The sequence below is a fragment of the Ornithorhynchus anatinus genome, chromosome 13 (genome assembly GCF_004115215.2).
Source record: "Ornithorhynchus anatinus isolate Pmale09 chromosome 13, mOrnAna1.pri.v4, whole genome shotgun sequence".
Lineage (NCBI taxonomy): Eukaryota > Metazoa > Chordata > Mammalia > Monotremata > Ornithorhynchidae > Ornithorhynchus > Ornithorhynchus anatinus.
Genome location: NC_041740.1, coordinates 26,095,244 through 26,118,637, shown reverse-complemented (window position 1 = coordinate 26,118,637; position 23,394 = coordinate 26,095,244). Strand labels below are relative to the sequence as shown.

The window sequence follows — 23,394 nt, the reverse complement described above, 5'->3', positions numbered from 1 at the left end:
GATGATGATAGCAGGTCTATGCATATGTAACTTCTGCTGCTAAAGATGATGGCCTAGTGGAAAGAGCACGGGCTTGGGAGTCAGAGGTTGTGGGTTCTAATCCTGGCTCTGCCACTTGTCTGCTGTGTGACCTTAGCCAAGTCACTTAACTTCTCTGTGCTTCTATTCATTCATTCAATCATATTTATTGAGTGTTTACTATGTGCATAGCACTGTACTAATCGCTTGGAGTGTACAATTCGGCAACAGATAGAGACAATCCCTGCCCAACAATGGGCTCACAGTCTAAATGGAGGAGACAGACAATAAAACAAAACAAGTAGTTTACCTCATCTGTAAAATGGGGATTGAGACTGTGAGCCCCATGTGGGACAGGGACTGTGTCCAACTTGATTAGCTTGTATCTATTCCAGCAGTTAGAATAGTGGTTGGCACCTAGTAAGCACTTAAATACCATAATTTATTATTATTATTATTATTATTATTATTAAAAGGAGAACTACAGATAATTTGCTGAATTTTGAACAGTGTCTTTCATTGTGTGGAAATACTCATAGCACCATTAATTTTACTTGGGGAGAAGAGAGCTTATTCATTTTATAATTTCCATGACCCATATTCCTGGAGTTTATTTCAAGATCCTTAAACACCAGAACAATCAGCTTCTTAAATACACCTTAGATTTCCATTTCAGTGTTTACTTCCTAGTTTATATATGCTGTGCAACTGTAAAATGCTACACTCTATTATTGTCTCCCAAGTGCCCCGCACACTGTAAATGCTCATTAAATACCATTGGTTGATTGACTGGAATCCATTTCATCAAGCTGAACACTCTATCTCCTATACATCTGAAATATTTAAATATTTAATTTTCTAAACAGAATAAATAGTAACACTGACTTCATTTCTAGATCAGAAGGTCAGAATGGAAAGTCAGAGAACTGAAAAATGATTTAAAATGTCAGAACACATACCAAAAGAAAGCTTTAAAGAAATGGAGTATTACTTTTAAGACCATTTTTCTTTTCCATTTCCTTTGACAGGCTTATGACACTTGGAAGTTTCTGTACACTAACCTGATGGAAAGGGTCATCTCTATATTCCTTTTTCATACACGGATTTACTTGAGGATTTTCTACATCAGTCTCACTGGTACAAGAAGAACGGCATTCGGCACAATGCAACAAATCTTCCCATAATACATCTTCCGTTTCAGACTCTGGCCTTGTGCTTTCAGAATCTTGTCTGGAACTTGAACAGCGTGAGCTGCAACTAGTACCCGATTTAGGGGCATCCTGAAAGAAACATACTTGATATTAATGCAATTTACATACTGTTACCACATTCCATTCAACTAGAGAAGAAGTATGGTCTACTGGATACAGCACAGGCCTGGGAGTCAGAAGGACCTTGGTTTTAAATCTGGCTCTGCCACTTGTCTGCTATGTGACCCTGGGCAAGTCACTTAACTCCTCTGGGCCTCAGTTACCTCATCTGTAAAATGGTGAGGACTGTGAGCCCCATGTGGGACATGGACCGTGTCCACCCTGATTAGTTTGTATCTACCCCAGCACTTAGTACAGTGACTGGCACATAGTAAGCGCTTTAAAAAAAACCATGAAAAATTAAAGCAACACCAGTTCTTTCATAATCTTACCATTTTATCTCATAATCTAATCTCATAATTTTATCATCCAGTGCCAATGAACAGCAGCACAACCTAGAATGATAATACTAAGAAAAGATTCTCTTTCCCAAATTTTCTATATCGTACTGTCAGTTGGAGGAAGGTGGAGCAGGTGTAGCACACTAACTTTTCAGAGTCACACAATTATGTGGATTCACAGTTATACAATTACTCTTATGAACCAGACCTGGTAGCCTTTAAAGGCAGCGTAACTATATTCTAAACTTCCCAATAAATTCTGATTAAGATCACTGGGGATGGATTATGGTCTGAATTGCACTAGATATAATGTAGCCATTCAAGATTTAATGATAATAACTGCACTCTGTTTGTTCCAGGAAGCCAGTTTCAAATTCAACCCTTTACCAGGAACAATCAAAACATCTGAAAAAAGTTGCACTTATATTGTAGGTTATACAAAAAAGATTTATAAATCCTCCCCAGGAAAGATTTACGAAAGGACCTGAGGGCTAACTGAAAGAAGTCATTTTAAAATATAAAAATGTTCTACTTGGTTCCAAAATAAAAATGGGAAAAATCTGGCTCACTTCTCAGGTTTGTTAATTATGTTTTACACAACCTGCTCTTATTTCCATTCAGTTTGTGACTAGGTATGGAGGCAATCAAGTTTACAAAAGCCTGTGTTATATGTCAAAAAGGAAGGAAAGGAGTAGGAGTAGAAAGTGTGGACTCCATTAAGATCAAAGAGATTAAACAGGTGTTTTTTTTCAGTCCTATTGTAGAACAAAATGCCAGATGTCTAACAAAAAGTGAGCTATTTTTTAAGAATACTAGGAGGGATGGAAGAAAAAGTTAATCTGATTCACTTAGATTCCACCTGGGTGCTCTTTCTTTTTGCGGTATATGTCTTGCCTTAGTATGTGTTTTAACTAGATGAAAAATTTTCTTCCACAACACATGTATGTTTGGATATAACATAACGAGGTATTGAAAGAAATGGGTTTGTGCATGTGCGTAGCACTGGGCAAGGGGTGAGTATTTAAAGGTAAATCTTTCTCAACATGAGGTTCATAAACAATAAATTCTTACATTGTAAAACTGACTACTTTGTTTTATGTAGGAAAGTATGATAATAGTAATAATAATAATGACATTTATTAAGCACTTACAATATGCCAAGCATTTTACTAAGTAGTGGTATAGAGACAGTACATTTAGATTGGACACATTCCCTGTCCCATATGGGGCTAGAAGTCTAAGTAAGAAGGAGAAATGGTACTGAATCCCCATTTTATAGATGAGGGAATTGAGGCACAGAGACATTAAGTGCCTTGCCCGAGGTCACACAGCAGGGAGAAGTCAGAATTGGAACCTAGGTTCTCTGACTCCCGTGCATATCAGTAAGGTTATGTACAAGGAACTATATACAATTGTTAAGTTTTCTATTGTCTCAAACTTAATAGTAAATTGCTTCATTTAAAATTTCTCTAATTTGTATTAATAATTCTTAATTTGTTCATCATTACTATAATTTTAGAAGGAAAACTGTGAGATTGAGTTATGGAACACATTCCTTCCATAGAAAGAGGAAGGATCAAATAAGGTAGATATCTTTTTACATGTGAGGAGGAATTTGATGATCTAAATGTGAATGGAAACCTATGTGAATGCAATCACAAGAGGAAAATTTTTAAGATCCAACACAGAGAAATCAGCAAGACAAAACGTTAAATTGAAGAAAGGTGATTTCAGTAAATTTAGGGAACTGATAGGGAAGACCTCACGGAAAAGGGACTGAGACAAAGACATTCAAGACAGCTAGTTTCTATTTAAACAAAAGTTCCTCAAGGAAAAGTACAAACCAAACTAGTAAACAGAAAGACAGAAAGGATTACGGTTGCCAAGTTGCTAAATCCGGAACTGAGTACAGATTTGAAAGACCTTAGGGGTCAAGAGAGAAACTGGAAATCAAATCCAATAACTCAAGGGGAGTACCAAAAAAAAGAGGATGATTGTATAGAGATTCATCTTCCAAAATATATGAAAGGTACCTGGAAAATACTGTGTTTACTCCCCTAGAGTAACCCAATTTTTTTAGGGAAGGATTTGTGCCTGGGTTTGCTTGGATTGCAGACTCAGGTTGCTTCAACCCATGATATGTTCACTTCAAAAATGGACTACTGAATCTTTCATGGATCTAAATTTTGGCCACCCAAGGATAAACCTACTCTAAGATTCTATTTGCACCTTTCTTTTGTGACCAATATAGGCTTCCTGATAAGAGACAGAGATAGAAAGATAGAGGAAAAATGGGAGGGAGAGAGAGAAAGGGGAGAGAGAAACAACGAACTTTTTAGGAATAAGTTATTTTCATTAGGGGAAGTGGGAAGGGTGGGAAGTGTTTCTTAAGCAATCTGGTGATGTATAGATGAATGTTATCTGGTATCTTTCATTTGATGTTACTACATGCTAGTCTTCAGGGAATGGCTAAAGCTGACCCTCAGCCAACCAGATTCAGTCATTCATTTTCTGTGTGCAGAGATCTTCCAGTAGGGCTGAGTTACCCACAAGCGGAGCACTAACCATTTTTGGTGGCACTGAGTTCTTCTGGGGTCCAAAGCTTTGGGTTGGCTGTATTTTGAATGCTACCCACTTTATGCCCATGGTTTCAATAATGACCAAGGACTCTCCCAAATCTAGGCCAGATGTCACTGTGGAAATTGATTTTTTTTTAACTGGGTGCAAAAACCAAAAACCTAATATAGCTGAGAGGTGCAGAGTCCCACCAAATCCATTTAGCCAGATGAGAAAAAGTGTTGCCTAGTGGACAGAGCCTGGGTTCTAATTCCGGCTCCCTTGCTTGTCTGCTGCGTGCCCTTGGGCACTTAACATATCTGTGCCTCGGTTTCCAATGGGGATTAAGACTGTGAGCCCTAGTGGGACAGGGACTTTGTCTAATCTGTGTCTATCTATCCTACCTCACCTAAGTGATCTCCCAGTTCGGCCCAGCCCACAAGCTCTGCTCCTCAAGCGCCAGCTTATTCACTGTGCCCCAATTTCATCTATCTAGACGCTGACCCCTTCCCCTAGCACTTACTTTATACAGACTACTGTACTAAGCACTTGGGAGAGTACAATACCACAGAGTTGACTGTCTGCCTACAAGGCCCTGGCTCTAAACTCCCATTTCTGCAACTACTTGGAGAAGTTGGGGCTTTTTGATTTTGTTTTTTTAGAAAAACAAAAACCAAAGAAACCCTTCTTGTCTGGTATCTTAACAAAGGAAGAAAGGATGAAAAAAAAGCAGGTATGTGCCTCAGTGACTTTCTGTGGACAGCCAACTCAGACAGGGAGAGCAACCTGATGCTGCCTGAGACCTATCAGGGAACTGCTGCTCCCTCCATGAAAAAGAGACAAAACCTGAAAAATAAAAGAGCTTCCTGCCAATGGGGGAAAAGAGTAATCTCAAGATTTCCTATCGTGTTGAGCCAATGAGGCACATCACCTTCCATTACAGAGACAACACTTGGCGGCAAGGAAGAGAATTAGAAATGACCAGGACAATTGGTCAAAAAATGGGTCTTCTGATAAAGGATGAAGTGCTTCGATGACTTAATCAAGGGCGTACATTTCTAGATAAAAAATGAACTTCAAAGATGCAGTTCATGAGACGGAGTGTGGCTTAGTGGATAGAGCATGGGCCTAGGAATCAGAAGGACTTGGGTTCTAATTCTGACTCCACCTCTTGCCTGCTTTGTGACCTTAGGCAAGTCACTTAACTTCTCTGGGCCTCAATTACCTCAACTGTAAAATGGGGATTAAGACTATGAGTCCCATGTGGAAAAGGAACCGTGTCCAACCTGATTAGCTTGTTATCTACCCCGCGCTTAGATCAGTGCCGGGCACATAGTAAGTGCTTAACAAATACCATAAAAATTAAAATTTAAAAAAAAAAGATGTGGAAGGAAGACTGACTAGGCATAAGCATCTGGAAAAAAGACATGATTCCTAAACGGAATAGGACAGCAAAATGTGATGATATAATTAAAAACAGAACAGGATTCAGACCAATTAATTAGGAATATGGATGCTTCCTTCCACTTTACTTGATATTGGTCAGGCCTATTTCAGAGCACAAGATCCAGTTTTGACCTCTGTATTTTAAACGAGATGCAGAGAAGCTGGAGAGGTTTAGAGAAGAGCAACAAAAATAACTAAAGGAATGGAAATGGGGCTGTCAGGAAAGTTTAAAAGGATTTGGAGTTGGCTAGCCAAGCCATCAACCCAATGAAAGATGATGCTGGACACTTGATAATACATGTGAACTTGTGTCACATTTTTCTGGGAAAAGGCACCATACAAATGGAAAGTATTAACAGTGATGGACATAGTGCTAACAGACCTGTAGCATGTGCCCCAGTTGGAGAGAGTACATTCATTCATTCATTCATATTTATTGAGCGCTTAATGTGTGCAAAGCACCGCACTAAACGCTTGGGAGAGTACCATATAACAACAGACACATTCCTGCTCTCAACAAGTTCACAGTTTCCTCAATTCCTTTTCAGACTCTGTCAGTTCTTCCATAATGAATGTTTTCCCACTGTTAGAAATCCCTAACACATTCTTCTTCCAGCAACAGGTGTCTGTCTAGCATGAGCAATGCTGAGGAAGCATTAGTACAAATGTACAGGGTGTCAATTAAAGCAAGAACATCACGTACCTCATTACTAACATTTTGCTTAACCTGAGGTTAGCAAGAACGATAGCCCTGCATTATAGTAGAATGAGCTGAATCTGGTTTGTGCTCCATATGTAAGACTCAGAACTTTTCATAAAACTGTCAATTTCAGTTTCCATAATCCTCCAGCAAGGTACAATTATGATATTTTCTAGAATAAGTAAATGCTCGATATTCCCCAAAACTCTAGTCATCGATGAGATAAATTTTAGATACTTTGTATGGTATTTGTTAAGCCCTTAACTACGTACTAAGTCAAGTAGCAGGGAGAACAGGTATTGAATCTCCATTTTGAAGTTGAGGAAACTACGGCACAGAGAAGTGACTTGCCCAAGGCCTCACTGCAGGCAAGTGTCTCTGACTTATAGGCCAATACACTTCCCACTAGACCACCCTGCCACTTCAGTGAATTGGGTGTGGGAGGTAAATTATATACTTTCATTAAACTTAATTTGTGCTTTGTCTTGCCTAACAGTGATATCCTATAGGGTTCAGTCCTCTGACTTAAATATTACAGTGTATACAAAGTACTCATTTCTTCCTCTAAAACTGCATTTTTAAAATGTAGTCCAAATTAGACTTTTTCTGAAATTCACCATGTTGAAAACATAAAAAGCATCAGGGGCTCCTCTAAGGTCACAAAGTTCCTTCAACTCATAACAATATACATTTCTGGGACAGTCTATGGACATCTGTAATGATAAGGAGAGGTTTTTTTTTTCCCCTCTAACACTTTACTGTTTACTATTCAATTGCTGAACATGGATCCAAATTGACAGCGGTCAGGAGAAAAGCAATAAACAAAAAGACGGAAAGGTCCTACTTATTTATATAACATTTAAGTCAAGTTGAAGAGAGGAGATGAGTCAGGAGGTCCAAGAGAGGAGATGAGTCAGGAGGTCAACCGAGGAAAGCCGAAGATCAAAACCCACTTACCTCATTGGGGTAGTGCTTCTTGTAATGGTGTGGCTTTCGGTTTCGAAGGAGACTGTCAGAGGTTCTATCCAGGTGGCAGCGTAATGGGTATCCCGTTTCAGGGCCCTCCTCACTCGAAACTTCATCTGACACATTTGTTACAGTCCTGTGAGTGTCCTAAAACAAACGATCCATATTTGCCATTACAAAACACAACCATAGCCCAAGTCCCGTTTCTGGAGCAATTTTTTCCTTTAAAACAGAAAAGTGTAAGCAAGTTTCAATGACTCTTTTTTCAAACTAGAAGGACCTCAGTAACCTTTTAGCTAACTTGTTTTTTTTATGGTATTAAGTGTTTTCTATGTGCCAGGCATTATACTAAGTGCTGGGGTAGATACAAGCTAAACAGTTTGGACACAATCCAAGTCCCACATGGGGCTCACAGTCTGAATCTCTGTTTCACAAATGACACAACTGAGGCCCAGAAAAGTGATTTGCCCAAGGTCACATTACAGGCAAGTAAGTGATAGATCTGGGATTAGAACCCAGGTCCTTCTCCCACCCAGGCCCATGCTCTATCTACTAGGCCATGCTGCTTCTCAACGTGGTGTACAAAATTCCCCTCTTTGACGTTGCTCTTAAAATTGTTTGTGTAGCAGGACTTGACTATAACAAAATGACAGTGGCTATGGATACAGATGATGTGAAATATCTTCTGATTTCTAGCCAAGTCCTGCTGACCAAAAAAGAGTGAGAGCAGCACAAGTGCCGGCAGGCTTCTCTTGTCCTTCACACCCCTGCCCGAGCCATGCCAGATGGCTGGGTGGGTGGGTTGGGGAGGAGGGGGGCGTAAGTGTTACCAGGGCCCCCCTCAGCTGCCTAGCAAACTGCAGATTGGCTTCTATGCCACAGGATTTAAGCAGGGCCTAGCGCCCAAATGGGCCCCATGTCCACTCCTGGGCATATACATGCTAGTCCCCAACCACTGTGGAGTCAATCAAATGGAATTTACTGAGCGCTCATTGTGTGCAGAGTGCTGTACTAAGCGCTTGGGAGAGTACAATATAACAGAGCTGATAGACTCGTTTCCTGCCCACAGGAGAGAGTTGATTCAGTGCCCCCCAAAAACCACAAAGCATCCACTTTGAGAATTCAAATCAGAACAACCGATCCAGCACTTGTTCTACTATGAACATCCCATTCCGGATCACTCTGATTTACTTTCACTCCAGATGTAAATTAAGAGTTTGAATATAGTAAGAAAACTTTTTTTTAATTTAAGAAAAAAGACAAACGTATATTTACTTTTTTAGGTTGGTTTTTCCATATCTAATGTTATCATGGGGAGATCTGACTTCTTTCAGATTCAAAAATTTTGTAAAACAGAGAACACAATAAGAACACAGAAATGAAAAATGGCTCTGCATTTAAGGCTGATTTCATGAACAGTATGATCTTTTCAGCGGGAAACTAACTCAGTATGATGTGAAAAGAATGTTATTTTCTGTCAAAGCCTCCATTTGGAAACTTATTTCTGAACAATAGCTTTATGTTGGTCAAGACGATTGGGCCCATGCAGAAAATGCAGTTAAGTTTTCTGCTCAACAAGTATTTTCTGAAATTGCAACCTCAAGAATTCTAACTAACCCCAAACATTGAATATATTAAAATGGAGCACTCAACAAAAGTCTCACATATCAAGAATACCATACAGCTTGTCGATGAGAGTGGGGAGAAGAATAAGCATCTGGAAAGAGCAAATGAAAAAAGAATGCACGACACTGAAAATTGGGAATATAAGTGAATGTGTGGCAGAGAGTGTTTGAGGGTGAATGAATTTCTGAGTGGTGGAAGACCCAGTCCTCCATCTGGACTCCTTCCTGGTGAAACAAGTGTGAATGTGTGTCACAGTGTATAAGTGAGTAGGAGGGAAGCCATGGAAGCTGCCTCTGGCCTTGCCTCTTTGACAAAGTTGAGATATTCTGCTCAGAATTCTGCTCAAAGTTGAGATATTCTAAATCAGTTGGTGCTCACCAACTAAAACCAAAAAAGCTCCAAGTTAAAACTCAGATGTGCATGGTTATGAGTGGGGCTGTGAGTCAGTCCATCGTATTTACTGAGCACTTACTGTGTGCAGAGCACTGTAGGAAGCACCCTTGGCACACTGCTGGGCCATGACTACCTCATAGGCCACTGTCGTACGTGGCCCTCACATCAGCCATCTCAGCATCTCGCTAATGTTCCGCCAAACTCTCTTCCCCTCTTCAAAGCCCTACTGAGAGCTCACCTCCTCCAAGAGGCCTTCCCAGACTGAGCTTCCCCTATTCCCTCTGCTCCCTCTGCTGCCTCCCTGGCCCCCCCTTCACCTACCCTCAGCTAAGCCCCCTTTCCCCCACTTTCCCTCTGCTCCTCCCCCTCTCCCTTCCCCTCTCCTCAGCACTGTGCTCATCTGCTCATTTGTATACATTTTTATTACCCTATTTATTTTGTTAATGAGATGTACATCCCCTTGATTCTATTTATTGCTATTGTTTTTGTCTCTATCTCCCCCCGATTCGACTGTAAGCCCGTCAATGGGCAGGGACTGTCTCTATCCGTTGCCGAATTGTACATTCCAAGCGCTTAGTATAGTGCTCTGCACATAGTAAGTGCTCAATAAATACTATTGAATAGTCTGAGTTTTTAAATAAATTAGGCCAATGTAGAGCACCCTAAAAATTGATATGGATTGAATACGTGGGTTGAATGAAAGAGAGGAGACGAGGGTAATGCCAAGGTTAGGGCTTATGAGACAGGAAGGATGGTGGTGCCATCTACAGTGATGGGAAAGTCAGGAGGAGGGCAGGGTTTGGGTGCGAAGATAAGGAGTTCTGTTTTAGAAATGTTAAGTTTGAGGTGACGGGAGGACATTCAGGTAGAGATGTCTTGAAGGCAGGAGGAAATGCAGGACTGCACAGAGGGAGAGAGACAAGATGATGCTACTGATTGCAAGATTTTATCCAGGAGTGTAAGTGTCGCCAGAAAGATGGTCCTTTCCATATCGTACACAAGTAAGGAGAACAGGCCATCTTTCCTACCCCATAAACACTGCTTTCCTAAATAGGGCAGCTCAGCTGGCAAAGGTACAATCAAGAAGTACTCCTGCCTCTTCAGAAACCAAATGAGCAACATCCAAGGTACAGGAAAGAAAGAAAATGTAGCCTAGTCTCATTTGGACACGTGCTGGTTTTACTTTTCAACTGGTGGTGATGGAATGCACTGAGTCATTCACATTTCTCATGGTTGTTTCTTCCAGTGGCCAACAGCATATTCAGAGCCTGCTCGCAAGGGTGCCAAGCTGCTGTAGTCACTGCTTACTGGATAGAAAATTTCTCTAAGAACTCGCCAACAGCAGAAGCATGGCCTAGGGGCAAGAGCACGGGTTTGGGAGTCGGAGATCATGGGTTCTAATCCCAGCTCCACCACTTGTCTGCTGTGTGACCTAGGACAAGTCACTTAACTTCTCTGTGCCTTAATTACCTCATCGGTAAAATGGGGATTGAGACTGTGAGCCCCATGTGGGACAACTTGATTACCTTGTATTTACTCCGGCACTTAGAACAGTGCTTGGCACACAGTAAGCCCTTAACAAATATCACAATAATAATAATAATTATTATTATTATTACTGCTGTGCCCATGCCTACTTCATAGGCCACTGTTGAAAGTGGCCCTCACATTAGCCAGCTCAGATCCTTGCTAACACTAGTTTAACTGAGGATTTAAACAAACTAGGCCAATGTAGCATGCCCTAAAAATTGATATACACTTTAGACAGATTTAAGATTAACATTAGCTGAAGAATTTGAGTGGTGGGTGAGGGGCAAAAAAAGGGGGAAAGGGGGATAAACCTGTCTTGGCCCAAATTTAAAGATGGCTGGCCCCATTCAATAGAATGACACCATACCCTTCAGTCAGTTTTTCAGACACGGCCCCAGGGTCCCAAGGCTCTGCAGGAATAGAATTCGGAGTTCCATGTGGGATTGGAACTGTGTCCAACCTGATGACCTTGTACCTACCCCAGAGTTTAATACAGTGCTTGGCACAGAGTAAGCGTTTAACAAGCAGCATTAAACACAACAACAAAAACCTAGGGATGGGCAATGCTACAGACCCCAGAGATCCAGAACCCCACTGACAGTGGGAACATTAGGATCCCTGCAGCCACTCCTCACTGATCCAGACTTAAACCATGCTGCTGGACAAATGTGAGACACCAGTCTCATTAGTTACCCTGTCCATACACTGGGGAAGCTGCAGGAACTGGGCCTGGAGCCATGATAAATCCATGGTAAGTCCTATCCCTAAGGATGGGGTTGCACTGATCCATTTTACATTATCTTGGATTTTTTTAATTTGGTCCTTGATTTTATCTTGTCTTCCACTGTTATTTGTCCCCAGTTAGACTATGAGCTCCATGTGAAACAGGGACTGTGTTTAGTCAATCATATTTATTGAGTGCTTACTGTGTGCAGAACATTGTACTAAGCACTTGGGAGAGTACAATGTAACGATACACAGACATATTCTCTGCCCACAATGAGCTAACAGCCTAGAGGAAGAGTTTACAGTTCGATCTGTTCTGGTTGTATGTACTTAAGACAGTACCTCTCACTTAGAGGAACAACATGGCCTAGCTGTAAGAGCACCGACCTGGGAACCAGAGAATCTGTGTTATAATCCCGGCTCTGCCAGCTGCCTGCTGTGTAACCTGGGGCAAGTCACATCACTTCTTTGTGCCACAGTTCCCTCATCCATAAAATTGAGATTCAATGCCTCTTCTCCCTTCTACTTAGTCTGTGAGCCCTATGTGGGACAGGGACAGTCACTGTAGCTGACCCGATTAACTTGTATCGCCAATGCTTACAGCAGTACTTGACATTTAGTAAGTGTTTAACAAAAACCATAATGATAATAATAATAGGGACAGCTTCCATAACTATGACTTGGATGACCCACTGTGAAAATTGTCCACCACAGAAACTCATCTGCATCCATTTCAGTCTAACTTTATTTTTTTAATAGTATTTGTTAAGCGCTTACCATGTGTCAGGCACTGTACTAAGTGCAGTAGATACAAGGGTATAACGTATAGATATAACGGTAGATACAAGCTAATCATTTTGGACACAGTCTTTGTCCCACATGGGGCTCACAGTTTTAATTTTCATTGTACAGATGAAGTAACTGAGATGCAAAACAGCAAAGTGAATTGTCCAAGGTCTAGTGGTGGAGCCAGAATTAGAACGCAGGTCCTTCCTACTCCTCTCAGGACCATCAAGATGTAAACTCATCAAGGGAAGGACTGATTATTTTACTGCTTTGGCCTGGCATAGTGCTCTGTACTCAGTTACCACTTAGTAATACTGTTGACACAAATACCACTTTACCTGGCATATCAATCCCCTGCTACAGCTTGGTTACAGTCTAGGTACCTGGGAAATTCTGTATTGTCTTCATTACTACCTCAAAGTTCCTACTCCCATTCCAATGTTCTGGGTTTCCTGATACCCATGTAGTCATAGTAGCAGTGGTAGTGGTACTAATAGCAGTAGTAATAGGAGGAGAAGGAAGAGGAGGAGGAGGAGAGGAGAAAAAGCAGTAGCAGCATCAGCATTTAGTTAACACCCACTGGCGGCAGAGCACTGTACTAAGTACTTGAGAACCACAGAACACAGAAAACACACATTCCCATCCCCTGCTTACAAGGAGCTGCCATTAATTCATGGAGACAGTCATAAATGTAATTGTAGAATAAACCAACTAAATAACTATACACAAATAAACACATTCATACTCGCCAATCGTATAAGCACAGGAGTGCTGGAAATGGCTGATGGGGATCTTCTTCTTGGGGTGCTGGGAATTAATCTGGGATGGTTTATTGGAGGAGATAAAATGTCAGACGGGCTTTGACTACTGGGAAAGTGTGATTAGTCAAATTTGGGGAGGGAGTTACAAGCTAGGGGAACTGCATGAGCCAGGTGGGGAGGGGCAGGAAGGAGGTGAGCATGAGGTATGGCTAGGAGGTTGGCTTGAGAATGAAGTGAGTAAGGTGGGTAAAAACAGCAGATAGGTCAGGTAGGGTGAGTTGGTGGAAGCTTTGAAGCCAACTGTGAGGAGTTTTTGCTTGATGCCCAAGGACATGGAAGCCAGTGGAGGTTTTGAGATGTGGAAAGATGTATGTTGCGCGATGCAGCGAGGAGATGATTCCTGCAGCTGAGAGTAATGCAAATTGGTGCAGGTAGAGGCTGGAGGCATGGAGACCGGTGAGGAGGCTGATGCAATAGTCTCATTGCTATGACTCGAACTGGTACTCAGGTGGTCTCCCTTGTATATCCTCCAGTCACAGCCATTAAGTTTCTGAAATAGGGCAGATCACAGTGCTATTATCTGAGGTAGAAAAGTTTGGAGGAGTGGGATTAAAAGAGAGGAAGAGTATTGAGTTTGAAATGCCAGGGGTGTATCCAAGTAGTTGTCTTGCAGGCAAGGGGTGATGTGGAACTGCAGGTTGGATGAGTCGTGGGGGCTGGAGAGATATATTTGGGCTCACGCGCTTAGAGGTGGTTGCTGAGACAATGCCATCATGTTCCCTCACCCACTTCAGCTCTCTGCCATGCCCCTATTGCTCCAACCAAAGTCCCCTGGAAAGTACTCTGAATGTCATGCCACAGCTGCCATGGCCCTGGCAAACACTTCATCTAACTCTCCCATCACCTCCAGCCTGGCATAGCAAACTACAAATGCTGCCAATGATGCTGAAATCCTTTTTATAATACTTCACCAGACAACAGTTCACATAGAGGAGAGGGACAGCTGGGCTAATTGCAATAAAGCGGGCATAAACATTTTAGCTGTTACCTATTAGTTCAGGGAAATTAGCAAGAGGCACATTGAAGTAGTTAAAATCCCTACCATCCTTAACGAGTGCGATTTTTTATGCCTTATTTGGTGTGCAGCTGCAAATACTGGTGTCAACTCCAAGGACGATAACAATAGCCATGCAGGCTTTGAGGCAGCTTTGTTGACTGCCAGGACTGGAAATGAGCAATTTCAAACTCTGATGCTAGCTTTTGCACCAACTTAATGGATGACCTCAGGCAAATTCTTACCCCCATTTAAAAATGGAGAAACCGACTCGGCGTCATATAGATTTCCAAAATTTGGGGATGAAGACAGCACTCTTTATTTCAAGTTGAGGGACACAATAAGAATATTCAGAGGTTAGGGATCCAAAGGCCAGAGCCCTGGAGGAGCGAGGGTCCTGCCCCTGGAGGCAGATGAGTGTGAGGCCCCAGGACATCTACAGTAAAGTACAGAGGGTCCTGGAGGGGGAAGTAGTAGATCCAAGGAATGGCGGTTTGAGCTGAATTTGCTTACTATTGACCTTTCAGATCTTGGTGACTGCCGGCCACAAAGGGATGGGGAAGAAGCTCCACGTGCCAGGTCTTTTGCCTGCATTTTTTCAATTCCAGTTTGATTGCTGAAACTGGCCATAAAGGAGCTCAGAATTAGTTATTAGTTGGAGAAGCAGCATGGTGTAGTGGATAGAGCACGGGTCTGGGAGTCAGAAGGTCATGGGTTCTAATCCCGGCTCCGCCACTTGTCTGCTGTGTGAGCTTGGGCAAGTCACTTCACTTCTCTGGGTGAGACTGAGACTGTGATCCCTATGTGGGATAGGGACTGTGTGTCCAACCCGATTTGCTTGTATCCACCCCAGTGCTTAATAGAGTGCCTGGCACATAGTAAGCACTTAACAAATACCATCATTGGTATTATAATTAAATTATGGCCATTGAAGTAGCACAAAATTAGTTAACAAGAACCTATTCAATTTACAGTGAAACTCAAGCATCTGTGGCCTTACAAATGAAGCAAAGCAAAACTACTCTAAAGTAAGGGGAAACATATCACACTTACTTTGTTCTGATTGTTGTTTGGGGGGGTGTTCCTGACAGTTCCTGTGCTCCAGCTTGCCTCTTCTGACCTAATGATTTCACACTCGGGTTCATTATTCTGTGCTCCATCTTCACCGCTTTTAACTGTCTTTTTCCCATCAAGGGATACGTAGCCATTGTCAGTCTCTGTTGACTTATCAATTGAAATCTTTGTTTTCTTTGATCTAAAAGGGAAAATACGATGGATGTTATTTATGAATCAATCACTGCTATTTCTTGAGGCTTATGAAGGTTTCAAACTTTTTCAAATCATTTATGATGGTTTTACTGATGGGATAGATGAAATCAAAATAAGCCAAGCAATGGATTCATTCCTGGTTGACATTTATCACCCAGTTATTTTAAAAGTCTACTCATTCATAAAATGCAAATCATTTAGAAACAGACTATTGACAAAACATTCAGTATGTAAATGAGGTGATTATTCAATTTAATGGATTCCAACAGGAAAGTATATGTACATATTCATAGAAACTGAGCTTTCATAAAACCACAGTCCTTATGAATACCAACTCAGAGAGCCCTGAAAGAAAATTGGATTTTCCTGTCACATTTGTTTAATTGAAAGAAAAGCTAGAGAGGCAGAGATGTTACCCACAACAAAGCTTTCCACTTGGACATTTTTTAAAGCCCAAATAAAACTAATTTCATTTTTCTAATATGTTCAACCAAGGACTTAGCTATTGGCAAATGAACATATTACCTAAATCGTGGCCTAGTGGGTTCTAATCCCGACTACATCACTTGTCTGCTGCGTGAACTTGGGCAAGTCACTTCACTTCTCCATGCCTCAGTTACCCACCTCATCTGTAAAACTGGGACTAAGACTGTTAGCCCCATGTGGAACAAGGACATTGACAACCCTGTACCTACCCTAGTGTTTAATACTGTGTCTGGCATTTACCCAGCGCTTAACGGATACTTTTTTTTTTAAAAAAAAAAAAAGAAGATACATGACAGCTAGCTCCGGCAGTTGGAAAATTTTTACCTATCCAAATTCTCCCCAAATGGAAGGGAATCTATGGAGAGACATCCTCTAGGGTTTTGTGCATGGGAAAATGACCTTTTCTCAAGTGAAAGGGAAGAGATACCTCTATGAGGATCTATTTCAAGAACAAAACCAGTTGAATGGCCCTTGGAAAGGGACAGGAGCCGGGGACACTTCCGCTGCCATTATCTCCCGTTCCCTATGCCTCTCCCACTTGCTCATTCCCAAGCCGGCTGTGGGCATGAGGCTGCATTCCTAGCTGTGAGAGAAAAGTGTCCTCTTGGCCACAACACAGCTGGGAATGCAGCTGCAGCACAGTCAATTTACCACAGATGGCCGGGTCTTGCAGATTTGGAGGAGGGCACAGTAGTGGGATTCAGAGAAGCATTTCTTCCCCTTTGCTATTTGGGAAAGCCAGCTGTAATGCCCTTTGGACAGAGAAGGGGGAAACCACAGTTGGCTACTTGAATTAATACGTAATATCTAGCTACTACAGTTGCTGTTGCAACTATGCACACTGTCGTTATAAAGAAAATATCTTACATACATAACAAAAGTGAACACCATGGCATAAATTTTGCCAGGCAATAAAAGGGTGACTTAATGTATCTACAATGCTGAAGCTGTGAGCAATGCCAACTAGCTTCAGTACAGTTACATTCCAATAACTCTGAAGGAATCCATTTTAAAACATTGAAACTTTATATGTAAAACTCAAATACAGAAACCTACTAAAGCCACTTTGAGAACCATCCTTAAAATGATGAAATACTTGAAAATGAGAAAGTCAGTGAGAATAAAGGGAGCATGTGTTTCACCTTCTGAAAGAACAGGTATGTTTACTGTCAATGGATGGGATCCAGAATATTAATTTATAAAATTTAAAGGATCACACTAAAAACCTTGATTACAGTGCCAAAGGATAAACTAAGAATAAAGGATAAACTAAGAAAGAGGAGCAGCTATATTTGGATAAACTGACAGTGTTCCACATCACCTTTCTCTTGAACTTCAGTGGATAAAGAAAAAAGAAATCAAAGAATCGGTTAAAGTTTTGTATAAACTCAGGAACATTAAAATATGCTCGATTTTGATCAAGTTTATCATTAAACCTAATGTAAAAACAGCCAACTATGCAATGTGTCTATTAAAATATAGGAAAAGGAAAAACAAAGCCAGAAAAGTGTCTCTAATGAGGTAGATGATAAATATTGAATGCCATGCAAAAATACCATATTTACTTGCATAACTGCCCCTTTTTTCACACTATTTTTATAACATTAAAGCAGGGATGGGGTTAAGACTTAGGTCATATGAATTAAGTTTGGCAACTGGGGGAAGTGGGATGGAGAAAAAAACAGAAGAAAAAAAAGGAAAGGAAGGAAGAAGGAAGAGGAAGACAAGAGGGCCTTGAGACTGAGTCTTTTCTATTGCACTCTTCCAAATGCTACAGGCAGTATGCACTCAATGAACTGATTTCCCTACTCACTCTCCAGTTCTCCTTTGCCTTGGCTGAAGACCTTACTCAATGAATTAATTTCCCATCTCGTCATATTTTCTCACCCTTCTACTCCTCCTGAGTAAATGTAGCAGATTGGCCTGGGGATACAGCATGGGCCTGGGAGTCTGAAGGACATGGGTTCTAATCCAGGCTCTGCCTCTTGTCTGCTATGTGATGCTGGGCAAGTTACTTAGCTTTTCTGTGCCTCAGTTATGTTATCTTTAAAAAGGGGATGAAAACTATGAGCCCTATGTGGGACATGGACTGTGTCCAACCTGATTATCTTGTATCTACCCCAGTGCTTAGTGTAGTACCAGGCACATAGTAAATGCTTAACAAATACCATAAAAAATTCAGGTGTCAATGCTTACATTTATGTGGTACAAAAACTATATTTTATTTCTTCCACAAAAATAAGGGCAGGGCAATTTTGTGGTGGAGGCAATTATGCAGTAAATACAGTCTACTTTAGGAGATGATTTCATGTAGTTCCAAACTGCAGTACTGTACACCAGACTACTTAATTCCTTAAGAACCAGTTAGCCCTGCTCATTCAGAACTTACTGAACAAGGAACTAGGAATCACAATTTTCTTATCATTAAAAATCTAATTGTTTGGCTTTAATTCAAAATGTGGTGAGCAAAATAAGCGAGCTAAGCAAGTGATAAAACACACAACTTTTGTCCAGTCTCTTTGGATGCTATCTAGAGCTACTGTGGGTAACCGACTTATTTTTCATACATCACCTATGTAACTATTTCCCATATAGAGACAGCATTAACAAATGACACTTTGGGTCTCTGGGGAAGAAATCCTTAACTGCAAGTGCCTTTGTAGATTACTACCACTAGAATGAAACTCCATTATGCTACTTTCGGTATCCTTTATCAATTCAGATATTATGCTACTTTCGGTATCCTTTATCAATTCAGATATTCCTCACTCCCTCCCAAAATACTAGTGACATTCCTGTGTTCCCTCTACTGGTATGGGGGTCCAGGATGGGAAAATACCTGCTTTAGAAATAAATAGGCACAAGCCATCCCCTCTTCACTAATTAGAAGGGACTATTTTAAAATCCACTTTTTGCCTAGAATTCGGATTAAAAAGGGAGGAGAAGATACTTTCATTTCACTGGGGTACTTTGAGGTCCAAGGGAATTCCCCAAACATCTTCCCATATTAGGAGGGATCATGCCTCTATCATTAAAGATTACTTATGTGTGTATTTGTGTGAGTGGGGTGAGGAGAGTGTATGTCTCTCTTCCAATTTCTAAGACTTTACTACATAGGGGAGAGCCTATCCCAACAAAGTTGTCCCTCCATTCCTAACCAAATGCAAATAAAAACATCTTTGTTTCATAGCTATATTTGCTACTTCTAATGCCTGTCTCTGTTTCAGGTTGGCCTCTTGGTGTCCAATGTTTCCAAATTCTCTGCTCAAGGAGATCAAAACTCTCCAGACTGCTGTAGTCAGTCAACTGTATTTACTGAGTGCAGAACAGTGTACTAAGTACTTGGGAGATTGTAATATAACAATAAACATTCCCTGCCCACAGTGAGTTTACAGCCAGAGGAACACAGAATATTAATTCTAAATTGAAGTAGCAGTCTCTTATAGTATCATTCCCCCAGTATGGTAATTTTTTAAAAAACAACAAAACATTTAAAAATAAAGGAAAGAATACTAGTGAACAAAATAAATGGCATTTCCATTTCAAAATAAACAAGAGACCCAGATGAAACTGGTAGGGAAACTGCTAGTGTTTCCATTCTTCCCACTTACATGTGGATCCAAAACTCTCTTTTAAAATGACCCTATACTCAGTTGTTTTGATGTTTAAATAATGCCTGACAATGGCCCAAACAGTATGAGTCACAGGCAATTGGGTTATGATATTGACAACAGGAAGTGAGTAAATGAGGTTTGCCAGAAGCAATATGTTTGTCATTGGCTTTCAAGTACAGTGAGATTTACGAAGCCTCAGAATTAAAATACATTACCTACAACTGGGTCTCCAGGTTTCTATCAAGAATAATAATAATAATAATGTTGGTATTTGTTAAGCGCTTACTATGTGCCAAGCACTGTTCTAAGCGCTGGGGTAGACATAGGGGAATCAGGTTGTCCCACGTGGGGCTCACAGTCTTAATCCCCATTTTACAGATGAGGGAACTGAGGCACAGAGAAGTTAAGTGACTTGCCCACAGTCACACAGCCAAGTGGCAGAGCTGGGATTTGAACTCATGAGCCCTGACTCCAAAGCCCATGGTCTTTCCCCTGAGCCACGCTGCTTCTCAGAAGACTCCTGAAGTCTTCCAGATACATGAAATGGTACATTTGATACAAAATAGATAATGAAACAGAATATTTTCCAATCACTGGGAGGAAATTAATGACCTTTGGAAATGGGCCTAATTCAGCTACCATTAAATGAATAAGGAGTATGGTCTTAGCTCTTTGCAAATATTTGCAAAAGCAATTAATGCAACTAATTAAAATACTAGTACACTGTTTCCCAGACACAAAGGAAGATCAAATTCAAATTCCTAATCCTAATTCCTAATCAAATTGGGAAAACAATTGCATTGTTTCTAGAAAATGTGCCAGTCCATAAAAAGGCTGCTAAAACAATCAGTAGGCAGAGCCAAAACTCTAGTACTGCTCTAAATGACCATGCAGGAAATACGCTGAACACATTTGCTGGCACAGTCATGGATTTTGAGGCACGAAAGCACAAGAAGCAATAAGAATAATATCTTACAGGGCCAAATAAGTCTGGGGAATAGGCAGGAAACAGGACTCATTAACATATACCTCTTATGGCCAGTGAATTTTCTGTCTTGTTGAGAAGCAATACTCAAAATTATTTCAAGATCCCACTCTATCCTTCTAAACTGTCTAGATGATGGCTTTGGGGCTGAGCCCAAGTTAGTAAGCACTTAGAAGTGAGGAACGGAAAGGAAATCATCATGTAGTGGCATTACGATTTAACGGTTGGAGCAACAGAAATCCAGGTTTTAGTCTAGACCTGACCACTGTGACCCTCTGTCTTAGAAACCCTCCTGTATGGGTCTGAAGTCCAACAGCCACATGTGAACTTCCTCTTTGGTGTTCCTGTTACACCTGAACAAGTTGCTACATGGGTTTTGACCAACTGCAGCTCTGAAGCAGGTTCACTTTGTGTTTAGAAGTGCTTCTCTGTCATGCTATAACCCTTCCCACAATGAAGGTATTTGGGGGCCTATCAGTACTCAGACAAAACTCGCTCATGTTGGCTTCTGCCAAACCGTGTCTTTGGGTCTATCTCAATCTATGTAGGGTTCTTGAGTCACTTTCCCCATTTATCCTGTTGCCACAGGTGCAATTGTAGAATAAGCATATTTGAAATTCTGCTTCAGAAGAACATTTCTGAGATTGAGTGGATTGGATTTTTTTTTTTTTTTTACATGAAAAGCTATTTGAGCCCACTGGACTATAAAAAAACTGGGCATTGTGATATGGACAAAGTTTCCTTCCTCTTGTAGGGGGAAAACTTGTGTTGGGGTCAGATATAAGCTAATTACAGAAATGAAATTCAAATATTAACATTCTCTCTCCTATAAAAATGAGCAAGTTTCTAAGAAAAATTTTAGATGCTAGGTCACTGGGTGCCAAAAGTCCCAAATTCTAATCCAGGAAAAAAATACTGGGGTGGCACCATGGCCTAGTGGAAAAAGCCTGTGACTAGAAATTAGGAGATGGGAGATCCAGTCCTGGCTCCACTACCAGAATGCAGAATGACCTTGGGCAAGCAACTTAACCTCTCTGGCCTCAGGTTCTTTGTCTGTCAAATGGGGATGAAATACCTGTTCCCCTTCCCTTTTAGACTGTTAATCCTATGTGTAACAGGGACTGTGTCTCCTCTGATTATCTGGTACCTATTCCAGGACTTGGCCCAGTGCTAGGCATAGTATAGAGGTGGCTTAATAATATCATCATCATTATTATTATTCTTGGCCTTAATCCTCAAACGTGGACCACAGGCTCTAACTGAGGAAAGGGATGCCAGCTTGGGCTCCTGAACCCTTAACACCCAATAAATAGGCTCCTGAGAGGTGTACGTCAGAGCTGAGACTTCCCACTTCTTCAAAATGGCTTCTAGAGAGTCTCTGTAGATTCCTTCCTTCGAGCAGTAAGCCGTCTAAGTCCTTCAAAACACATTCTGTGGTGGAAAAAACTAGTTGCCTTTTAGCCAGGAACAAAATTTGGTTCTGTTTTTGTTTGAAATCTTCTAGATGCCACCACCTCACAGAGAGACCCATGGCACCTGGAGTGATTATGATGCGGGGAGGAGGGAGAGGAAGAAAGATTCAAGTGATACTTGAGGAGAAATAGCAGTACCAACCAGGATAAGGAAAGCTAAAGACAAGACAGGTAGGCAGAGGTAGTGTGGCTAGAGAAAGAAGCCTCCTCTATGCAGAAAAGGTTTCTTGCCTTGTGCTTGTGCTGAATGGAGGAGCTAAAAAGGCAAAGGATCCGCTCAATCAGTAAAGTCCTCCCATACAGCTGAAACATGTCCGAATTATTTCCATTGAGAAAAACCCTCAGCAAAATAAAAGCTCATCAGTGAGTAATTTTATAATATGGGATAAACTTCATCAGTTAAAGAGCATAATCACATATGACATGATGGTATTAGTATATGAGGTAACATAGACGATACTTACACACAGTTAATTGCATTATCCCTTTTCTTCACTGACAACATAGTAAACCATATACTAGTTTACCTAAAAGAATTGTCATTGACTATTTGCATTTACATAAATAGAGCTCTTTCATGTCCAACTCATTTTTAAAAGAATAATGGTAAAATGGTAAAATTGGCCAAATTTTTTCTTGAAGTCCATCTGTCCTCAGAAATCTTAAAAGGATTAAAGTAGTAATAAAAATGTCTCTGTACATTAGGCTTGCTACTATTTTACTTCAACAAAGACCCCTATGTGCTTGAATTGCCACATGATGGGATCATTAAAGTAATGATTTGAAGTAAAAATTTTTCAAAAATCTTGGGCAGTAAACCAGTAAAATCAACTGGTAATTACAATGAAGAAAAAAATGAATTAATTACTTACAAAACATTGTGATTTTGGAACCAAAGAAATCAAGAATGAATCAAATGAAGAAGTTCAAACCAAAATCCACTATTTCTTCAACTCTATTCACATACTTCATCCAAATGGAATAAAATGTCTTCCACTCTCTTTTGCCTAAACTACTGAAATGTATCTAAACAATGACAAATGGTTGTACTGGAGCTGAGCAGGGTAAAGTGAGAAATATGGATCCCTTCAGCTTTACTCTTCCAGAAAAGGGATAGTGCATCTTTATGACAAACATAGCCTTTAATAAATACAAACCCTGATAAAAAGAAAGCAGCATGCCAGAGATCTCTGAAGACAGCGCCAATACTGTAAGAGGTGCTTGTACCGTAGGTCTGCACTGTTCCTTCCTGTGTGTTATCTGTGGTACTAGAGCCATCTCCTTCCCTATGGACTTCCAAATGTGCAGCTTTTCTTAATTTCCTTCATCAGAAGAGATTAAAAGTGGAAGGTATC

The 23,394-nt window shown here is 40.8% G+C and overlaps 1 protein-coding gene across 5 annotated transcripts in view; it reads right to left on the bottom strand.

Moving 5' to 3' along the window:
* Nucleotides 1-23,394, bottom strand: part of PHTF2 (putative homeodomain transcription factor 2) — a 104,718-nt gene that overhangs the window by 22,760 nt on the left and 58,564 nt on the right. For 4 of the 5 annotated variants that reach the window (XM_007670961.3, XM_007670962.3, XM_029077679.2 and 1 more), the window contains exons 7-10: nt 23,197-23,361; nt 15,267-15,468; nt 7,329-7,484; nt 1,080-1,298 (exon numbers count right to left, since the gene is read on the bottom strand). In XM_007670961.3, the coding sequence (XP_007669151.1) occupies nt 1,080-1,298; nt 7,329-7,484; nt 15,267-15,468; nt 23,197-23,361 (742 nt within the window). The remainder of the gene's footprint in view (nt 1-1,079; nt 1,299-7,328; nt 7,485-15,266; nt 15,469-23,196; nt 23,362-23,394) is intronic. The other variant, XM_029077680.2, reaches the window with a different exon arrangement.